At 42.3% G+C, this 10,422-nt stretch overlaps 1 protein-coding gene across 1 annotated transcript in view; it reads left to right on the plus strand.

The window, feature by feature from the left end:
• The window catches only part of Rbmxl2 (RBMX like 2), a 1,119-nt gene extending 492 nt beyond the window's left edge, over positions 1–627 (plus strand). The window contains exon 1 of the mRNA XM_029555291.1: positions 1–627. This exon is cut by the window's left edge and continues 492 nt beyond it. Coding sequence (XP_029411151.1) covers positions 1–627 — 627 coding nt within the window.
• The last annotated feature ends 9,795 nt before the right edge of the window (positions 628–10,422 follow it).

Raw genomic sequence — 10,422 nt, forward strand, 5'->3', positions numbered from 1 at the left:
GGACGGGCCGCGGGCTCGCGCGGCCGAGAGGGCTACGCTGGCCCGGCGCGCCGGGAGCTGCCGCCGCCGCGCCGCGACCCCTACCCGGGCCCGCGGGACGAGGGCTCCTCCCCCCGGGACAGCTACGCCGGCCGCGACTACACCAGCGCGCGCGACTTCGCGCTGTCCCCGCGCGACTACACCTACCGCGACTACGGCCACTTGAGCGCGCGCGACGACTGCCCGTCCCGAGGCTACTGCGACCGCGACGGCTACGGCGGCCACGAGCGCGACTACGACGACCACCCGAGCGGAGGCTCCTACCGAGACCCCTTCGACGGCTACGGGGACCCGCGCGGCATTGGCCCGGCCCGTGGCCCGCCGACCTCCTACGGCAGAGGCCGCTACGATGAGTACCGCGACTGCTCGCCCGACGCCTATGGCGGCCGCGACGGCTACCGCGGCGAGCGCTACTCCCGTGGCCGCGAGCGCGAGGGCAGGCCTGAGCGCGGCCTGCCGCCGTTGGTGGAGCGGAGCTGCCCGCCGCCGCGCGACTCCTATAGCCGCTCGGGCCGCCGTGCGCAGTCTCGGGGAGGAGGCCGCGTGGGAAGCCGCCTGGAGCGAGGGGGAAGCCGGAGCAGGTACTGAGCACGGAGCACCGACAGACTGGACTCCGCTGTATGGCCCGAAAAGAAGAATCAGTTATGTAGTGAAGCCAAGGACTAGTGCGAAGAATTGTTTTCCCTTTTTTCTTACCGTTTTAAGATTTTTTTCCTGTTAAGTTCCTCTGCATTTTTATGCTTTCGGGAGCCAAAAATTTAAAAACTCGTTTCATTTCATTTTGGAATTGTTAAGCCGTTCAACAAGCTCGTGTTAAAAGTATAACTTGAACCTGCGTACTAGTCTTCCTTATAGTTCAAAGTAGTTCTCTTAAACGCTTCTGACATTTACCTGATAAATGAGGCAAACGATTCTAAGGTCTTTTCACAGAAAGCTTGTCCACCGAAAGTGGAAAATGGAGCGATCCTGCGGCCCATTCAGACCAAACTAGGTTTTTCAGACCAGACTAGGTTTTTGGGGAAAAAAGGGGAGAGATTGGTGTTTGATGCTCAGTTTCAAGGTGCCTTTCAAATTGAATTTCAGTGTTTGCACTAATAAAAACCATCCAAGCAGCAACCAAAGTTAGATGAGATGCTTGTGCAAAAAAAGCTTACTCATTCAATGAGTCTAAAAAACCACATGGATAATGTTGGCATTTTTTTTTACTGCCTTGCTGCTGATTTTGCTTTTTGGGTATCTGCAGAATCTCCTCAGCCCCCAAATAGCGTTTATATGATTTGAACAGCGATGGAATACTAAATTTAAAATGGCCGACCAACCACAAAGCTGAAAAACAAAACAACTCAAATAGTAATTGATAACATTCATTTTACCACTGACAGAATTACTAAGAAACAAGTACAAAAATACGCCAGTGGTGGATTTGGGGATCATAATGGCTTCCATTCTTAACTCCAAAATAGATGCTGGTTCAGGTGGAGAAAGTTGGGCTTCTTCCCCTAGGGCTGAAGCATCTTGAGGAGCAAAGGTCAGAGATTGCATTTCCTCATCTGAGAATCTCAAAACTATGAAGGGGCAGGGTCGAATGTCAGCCAAAAGCCAAGGGTTGTTGAGTGTTCCCTACTGTGAAGGTGGGGAGCAGGGTTGGCCCTGCAAGATACTGCAGGAGAGACTTAAGTCTCCCCTTTTCACCCCAAGCTTAGGTCAAGCAATGCCTATGGATTCCCCTGCTTACTATGTAAGAAAAGGGTTAGAAGTTACTGTCAGTGTAATCCTTGCTTCAGGAAACAGTGGACACCTGAACAACAGAAGTACTGAGTTCTGAATGCAACACACACAATTCTAAAAACATGGGTTTTTGACAGTGTAGTAGATGAATTAAAGGATAAGCCATATGGTGGCCCAGAAGATGAAATGGAACAAATAGAATTTAAGTCCAGGAATTATTCTAGGAAAAATTCGTAAGTGCTTTATGGGAAAAACAGTTATTAAAGGACATAAAAGAAGAGCTAAATAAATGGAAGTTCATGTTCCCTATTGAGAAGATGTACTTTTAACTTCTCAGTCTCACCAAACTAATTTGGAAAAGCAGTACAACTTCAAATGAGATCACAACATATTTTTCCTCATAGCTCCCCTCTTAATACCATTTATTGTTGGTCAGTGGTGGAATATTAAGATTTGGTAAGCCAACCAAAACAAAAGCTTCATTTTATCATCAAATGTGAAGCAATATAAATATTCTTTAAAGTTAATGGAAGACGTAGCTAATCCTAATATTTATACGATGGAATAAAGAGCAAGAAGAATCAGAACAATATTGAAAAACAATTAGAAATCACCCTATCAGATATCAAGAATTATTACAGAGCTCTAGCAATATAAACTCTTATCAACAGACAATAGACCAGTAGACCAAAATAATGAGCCTAGGAACAGGCCCACTTACAGATTCGTGGTATATGGTAGCTTTAAAATCGTGAAAAAAAATGGACATCTTAAATGACTTGATTTGCAAAATGATAAAATCAGATCCTCTAACTTATATCACATGCAGAAATATGTTTTAGATAATTTGAAAACAAATCCGAAGAGGAAATTTTTGAAACAATTAAATGCATTCACCATAGTGGGGTGGAGGATTCCTTTTAATACAAAAGCATAAACCTACAAGGAAAATAAAATTTCCACACTATTAAGATACTTTGTGATAAAGGTTCTGTTAACAAAATGAAATGTCAAAGTAAATTAGAAGCATATTTTTACACTAAAATAACAAAAGAATGCTTACAAGTCAATAAGGAAAAAATACAAGAAAAAAATTGAGCAAAAGAAATACTTTTCTGGTGGGTGTATAAGTTGATATAATCACTCTGGAAGTAATTTTGGCAATGTCTAGTAAAACAGAAAGGTACCTACCTTATGACCCAGAAATTTCCTTACAAGAAAAGGACCTAGAAAAACCTTACACATGTACACACAAGGACATATGCACAAAACTGGTCTTTATAGCCCTTTTGTACTAAAAAAAAAAAAAAATATTACCGGCTTACCAGGAGTGGCTCAACCAGACGTTAATGAAGTTCTATACAGAAGCGGAGAATCAACCAGATCCGCATGTATCAACATGGGTAAGTATAAAAATGGTAAAAGGGCAGATTGCACAAACATACTAAGAACAAAAAATGACGAGTGATAGAATCAGGATGTTTAGTGTGAGGAGGAAGTTGAAGCTGGATCTAATGGGTTTGTTTTTGTTTTTTTTTTTAATGACAATTTTGCTGGGCATGGTGTCTCTGGAGGTAGAGGTAGAGAGATCAAGAGTTAGAAACCAGCCTGGGATACATGGTGAGACCCTGTCTCAAAAATAAAAGATCTTAACAATATAAAGTTAATATTTTTGTGGTTTGTACATTGGCATCTCCTGTACAAGTTAAAAACAGTTCACAATGTGAGTATATGAGGTTTGCACAATATGGCATATAATCACTTAAAAGTGAAAGAGTAACTTCAAGTGTATAACTTGCATAACTGAATTCTAGTTGCAGTTTTTTCTCTTCAGAGTTTTGTTTTTTGAGACAGGGTCTTATACCCTTAAGATTAGCCTCAAATTTACTAGGTTGCCAGGAGGACGGTTAGCTCCATCTTCAAGTGCTGGGATTACAGGCATGCTCTACCACGAGAGGCCTGAATGGATTTTGGATGCAATGAAAAATGTTCTACGATTAACATTTCTTTTTACTGTTGTTATTTTGCTTTTTGTTAGTTTGAATCAGGGTCTCACTATGTTCCCAGCCGCTGGCTGACCCTGGAACTCACTATGTAGATCAGGTTGGCCTCAGACTCTCAGAGATTCACCTGCCTCTGCCTCCAGAGTGCTGGGATTAAAGGTGTGTGTCACCATGCTTACCCCCCTTTATTGTTAATTTTCATTTTTTAAATGTGTTTGAGTGTTTTCCTGTAAGACACCACATGTGCGCAATGCCGGTAGTTGGCAGAAGAGGGCCTCAGATCTGAAACGGGAGCTAAGGACAGTTGTTACCTGCCTTGTGGGTGTTGGGAAGGAACTGAACCTGGGTTCTCTGGAAGAGCAGCCAGTACTCACCCTCTGAGCCATTGCTCCAGCCACCTACAAATTAACATTTCTTAATGAATAGTAATCTTAATATTTAAACTATTTGTAAATCTGGGGTTCCTCTTAACCTTTCTTTAAATTGCATAGTTTCCATCTCCCTTTTAGCTTCTATCTTAAAGGCAGTGTGATTCTCATTTTCTTAGAATAGTCCTCTTCATGGACAGTTACTGTGATTCTCAAAACGGTTTTTCTCATTGGCACATAGACTTCACCAAGCAGCATCAGGCTGTGTTGCTTTTCCATACATATTCCCAAAGGGGTACAAGTTGGTTTTAGAATTTGCCTGTTCTGTATGCTGTATGCAGTGATGTTGATTCTGAAGATACTTTCTCTTATAGAATCGTCCTAAGAATGATTTTTAAATTATCTTGCATCTAAATATTTATAGATAACACCAGCTGTCCGTATCCAGTGCTAACAGTTAACTAGTAGAATTGCAGTGCAGTGATGAGCCTATTGCTTGGAAGATCAGCTGTGACGTTGTTAGGGAACACAGTAGGAAGAAATAGTACAGTGTCCCCATTTGGTTTCGTGGCTCCTTGTTTAATAGAGATAATTGTTTGGCTGTATTATGAGTCCCCATTCTGTAACTTACTTGTTTGGCTTGGGCAAGTTTTTTAAAAGTTTTGATCCTGGAAGCCAGGCATGGCTTCCCAGCACTCAGGAGGCAGATGCAGGTCAATCTCTATGAGAGCCAGACCAGCCTGGTCTATATATCATGTTCTAGGCCAGCTGGGACTACAGGGTGACCCAAACATTAACCAAAGAAACCATAAACAAAAAGTTTTCATCTTGAATTGGTAAGATAGTTCAGGAGGTAAAGGATCTGGCTGCCATACCTGATGACCTGAGTTCAATCCCCAGGACCCACGAGGTGGAAGGAGAGAACCATTTGTTCTCAATTGTCCTCTGGCATCCATGTGTGCTCTTTGGCATGTGCATGCCCACACATACACATATACACATGCACAAAATAAATGTTTAAAAGGAAAAAAATTTTTTTTGAGACATGGTCTCCCTGTAGCCCATGTAGGAACTCACTATGTAGACCAGGCTGGTCTTGAACTCAGAGATCCACCTATCTCTGCCTCCCCAGTGCTGGGATTAAAGGCATTGTGCCAATCACCCCCAGTGGAAAAAAATTTTTTATTTTTGGTCTTTTTAAGACAGGGTCTCCCTGTAGCCCCAGCTGCCCTGGAACTCACTATGTAGACCAGGCTGGCCTTGAACTCACAGAGATCCGCCTGTCTCTCCTCCCCAGTGCTGGGATTAAAGGCGTGTGCCACCACACCCAGCTGGAAAAAAAATTTTGATCTTCAGTTTTTCATATGCAAATAATAATGATAAAACATAGAATGTTCATGAAGTTTTTATATAAGATTATCCATATAAAACCCAGCATTTGGGGATTTAGCGTAAATTCCTAGTAAATCTGTTGCTGTGTAGACATGTTCAGGAATGTTTAACTTGAGAGTTTAATTTTTTCAAATCTATACTTATTTTGGAGTCTTACTGCCTTTTTTGGAGGGGTGGAGCTGGGCTGGCGTTGAACATGTGATCTGCCTACCTCAGCCTCCCAAATAGCTGGGGTTGTAGGACTGCACCATTAGGCCCAGTACTCTGCTTTTTAAAAATTGTACTTAGAGACATGAGCGCCTCATGTGTTTGTGTTTACTTGAATCTAATGTTGACCAAATACATATGTAGTACCCATCAAGTGCAAAGAACTCCACTGACACTGTGCCATTGCCCCGAACAGCAAAGTGACATAAATACCTGGTGTTCACTGAAGAAGATTCATAGAGACAGAAGCAAATTGCTAGTTGCCCATACGCATTCCAAGGAAATGCAGAGATTTAGTAGAACTGGGAGGAACATTTACGTTTGAGCTGTGGGGCTTTTGAGTTACATAGTAAAAGAAGCACCAGCTCCTGTCCTGGAATAATTAAGAATTACAGTGCAACAAAGAGCAATACTGCAGCTATAATGACCCCCTCCGCCGCCAAATCACTTGGTGCTCAGTGTCCATTACTTCAAACCACTTAAAAAATTGAGCCTCCTGGTCGAGGTTTTTGGCTAACCCAACTATTAGAACTGAAGAAAGCAAAAGCAATGTAAATTGAGGTTACAAAGATGTTACTATTAACAGCACATTTTCCAAGGTTTGGGGCCTGAGGTCAGACTCCTACAGTTGAAGCTGTGTGACTAGCAAACGTGGCAGAATTTGCTACACCAGCATTCATGATTGGGAATACACTAATGTAGCTGTAAGCAACCATTCAAGCAGTCCCATGGGCCATGATGGATTGTCTGAAAAGTTGACTTAACCAGTTCCCACTAAACTTTACAAACGTCAGTTGTCTACTGGGAGATCAGTCTGCTAGGAATTCATTCTGGAGAAATTAACCCTTAGTTAAGCAGTGGAAACACATTTTAAAACAAAAGGGTTGGTTGATTGCATTTTTGAGACTGGGTCTCATGTAGCCCAAGCAGGCCTCACCAAACTCACTATGTAAGAATGGCCTTGAACTCCTGAACTTTTTGCCTCTACTTCCCAAGTGATGGGATTATAAGCATGCTCCACCACTCCCAGTTCATGCAGTGCTGGAGATTGAAGGCACTACCAGCAGAGCTACACCCCCAGCCACAAAAGTATTCATCCTCAAATGGGTTATTGTTCGAAAGGGACAATAGACTGGTTAAATTATCCAAATAGGCAAATTTTGACTATGCTATGGTTAACTATGAAAGATGAAACAGTAAGAGTTTGGCACAGGACTCTAGAGAATGCAGCCTTAAAGTAATAACTGAAAGAGGGTGCAAAGATTAGTCATAGATTACTGTGAGAATTTTTTTTTTTTGTCTTTTTGAGACAGGGTCTCCCTGTAGCCTCAGCTGTCCTGGAATTCGCTATGTATTCCAGGCTGGCCTTAAACTCACAAAGATCTGCCTGCCTCTGCCTCCCAAGTGCTGGGACAAAAGGCATGTGCCACTGCCCCCAGTTCAGAATTTCAACTTTTGAGTGTTGGAAGACCAGGCTGGCCTTGAAGTCACAAAGATCCGCCTGCCTCTGCCTCCCAAGTGCTGGGATTAAAGGCTTGCGCCACCACACCCGACAGTAATATATTTTAAATGTAGCACATAGGAAGTTCTCGTTGAGGATCAGACAAGTTTTCTTACTGCTTTTCACATGACATCAGGATAACATTGCTGAGTTTATAGACGAAGCTAAGGGAATACATAGGAATCACTAATAGATTCTAATGTAAGGACATACCTTGAGGTTGAATACAAGGAAAGCAGAAATAAAGAGTACCAAATTAGGGGCTGGAGAGATGGCTCAGCACTGACTGCTCTTGAAAAGGACCCAGGTTTGAATCCCAGCACCCACATCACAGCTCAACTGTCTATAACTCCAGTTCCAGGGGATCCAACACCCTCTTCTGACCTCTATGGGCATTGCATGACATGGGTGTACTTATATACATTCAGGCAATGCATGCATAAACTTTAAATAAAAAGAATTTTTTTTTTAGAAAAAAGTATGCCAAAGTATGTATCAACAAATAAGAGAGAATACAAAATCAACTCGGTCAATCTGGTAAGAAAAAGGGAATAAGTGACTTGTAAAAGCTGGGAAACAGCAGTAGCCTGGCTGGATTAGTGATGTGGGATGAGCTGACTATGCCGATGGCCCCCACATGCATGGAGAAGTCACTAACTGAATCCAGAATGAACCAGACACGCCTCTTATCCTTTAGTATGAATTACATTGTTCTGCATCAGACAACATGACCAAGAGAGGATGATCTTTGTTGATTTTTGCATCTTTAAGCTTGAAATTTCTGAAAGGCAGGAGTGTCAATCTCAGTTGCACTTGGCTGTTAAACCCCTGACACCAAACTATGTACTATAGAGAACAATTGGAGGTAGAGCTCTATATGCAATAAGGCTTGTTTTTCTGTTTAAAATTGTCCTGCTGGCTTAAACTGGGCAGTTAATTGGAGCGAAGGACACCCTACAAAAAGAGTCCACTAGATGGCTGCAAAAGCTTAAAAAGTGGTCCTTTCACATCCCCCAAGTCAGGAGTTGAGACTAGGGCCTGGGGCCTAGTGACTCAGGTGCTGCAGATATCTTGCTTCTGGATATGACACGAGGGAACAGGGACGCCTCTCAGTCATCATCTCGCCAGATACCGAGCACTGTCAATAGTTTGAAATACTCAAAATATCCGAGAATTAAGAGTTCAGTTTGTAGGGAAAAATGGAGAATCTGTGCTGATTAAATTGACTTACTTTTTTTTTTTTTGGTCTTTTTGAGACAGGGTCTCCCTGTAGCCCCAGCTGACCTGGAACTTGCTATGTAGACCAGGCTGGGCCTTGAACTCATAGAGAACTGCCTCTGACTCCCAAGTGCTGGGATTAAAGGCATGTGCCACCATGCCCGGCTAAATTGACTTACTTTTAAAAAATTATTATGCAAGAGCAAATCATGGGCCTGGAGAGATGACTCAGCAATTAAGAGTACTGACTGCTCTTGCAGAGGACCTGGGTTTGATTCGCAGCACCCACATGACAGCTAACAACTGTCCATAACTCCAGTTCCAGGGGATCAGATAGATGCCTTCTGATATCCATGGGCATTGCAGGACATGGGTGCACTTACATACATGGAGGCAATGCACTCATACACTAAAATATAATAAAACATTTTTTTAAAAGATCAAATCACATGTAAACATTGTATACCAAAATGAGTTCCAAGTAGTTTAAATTTTATCTTAGGTAGGAATTTTTATGAGTTTTAAGTAGTTTTTATTATGTTGTGTGTGTGTGTGTGTGTGTGCGCACATGTATGAATGTGAAGGTCAAAAGACAACTTGTAGGAGTAGTTCACTCTATCATGCGGGTCCTGAAAATTGAACTCAGATCATCAAGTTTGGAAGCAAATAAAAGTTACCTGCTAAGCCATCTCACCAACCCTAAGGATTTTTTTTTTATGTGGCAAAATATAACACAATTTGCCACTTTTACCTGGCCAGGGTCACAAGTATTTTAGCATTCATACTCTTGTGCTAACCACTATTCATTCATAAAAGTCTTCCTCTCACAAAACTTTGGATTGGCTTCTTAAATGTAAAAAAAAAGCAAGAGTTTAGAAGATAGAGGTATAGTTTTTAATTTTATTTTTATTATGGGTATGTGTATGTGTATGAGGGGTTTCAGTGGTTTGCTTGCCTATATGTATGCATGTGTATCTGTGCATGCAGTGCCAGTGGAGGTCAGAAGAGAGTGTCAGATCCCCTGGAACTGTAATTATGGATGGTTAGCTGCCATGCAGTTACTGGGAACCGGACCTGGGGCCTTGGGAAGTGCAACTAGTGCTTTTAACTGCTGAGCCATTTCCAGTCCCAAGGTGTAGTTTTAAGTAATCAAGTTTGTGAAGATTTTTGTAATTTCAGCAGGAAAGGAGTATGAAAAGTGTTATAGATTGAGACATTTGATTATGTAAAAACTAAAACTACTTACATTTTGAAAAACCTCAGAATTTATTAATTTTTATATATGTGAATATCAGATCATTATTTCCTTGTGGCTGTAGGACTGTGGTCTCTATTTTGTTGCTGGCTGTTAGCCAGCGGCTACTCTCAGCTTGTAGTTTATTTTGTGCACTTCCTGTAACAGGCCTTTTCACAGCATGACAGTTTATTCAGAGCCAGCCAGTTAGTCTGTTAATGTAGTCTTCTGCTTCTATGCTATACCATGCTGTACCCTACCCTACCCTACCCTACCCTACCCTACCATACCATCCCATCCCAACCCAACATAGCCATCTTTCCCATGCAATGTAAGCTCATTGAGGGTGTGCCTATTCCACTCATGTGTATAATATGGAAGAGTCAAACTGTGAGTTGTAAGAAGATACTAAAACTGGGTGAGAGTAGGATTTTTTTTTTTTTTTTTTTGGTCTTTTTGAGACGTTTCCCTGTAGCCCCAGCTGTCCTGGAACTCACTATGCAGACCAGGCTGGCCTCAAACTCACAGAGATCCGCCAGCTTCTGCCTCCCAAGTGCTAGGATTAAAGGCGTGTGCCACCACACCCAGCCGATATTTTATTATTTTTATTTTATGTGTATGCGTGTATTGCCTGTGTGTAGATAAGTGCACCCGTGTCGTGCAGTGCCCGCAGAGGACAGAAGAAGCTGTCAATCCTGTGGAACTGGAGTTACAGACAGTTGTTAGCAGCCA

Source organism: Nannospalax galili, unplaced genomic scaffold, assembly GCF_000622305.1.
Source record: "Nannospalax galili isolate Female #2095 unplaced genomic scaffold, S.galili_v1.0 scaffold426, whole genome shotgun sequence".
Taxonomy (NCBI): domain Eukaryota; kingdom Metazoa; phylum Chordata; class Mammalia; order Rodentia; family Spalacidae; genus Nannospalax; species Nannospalax galili.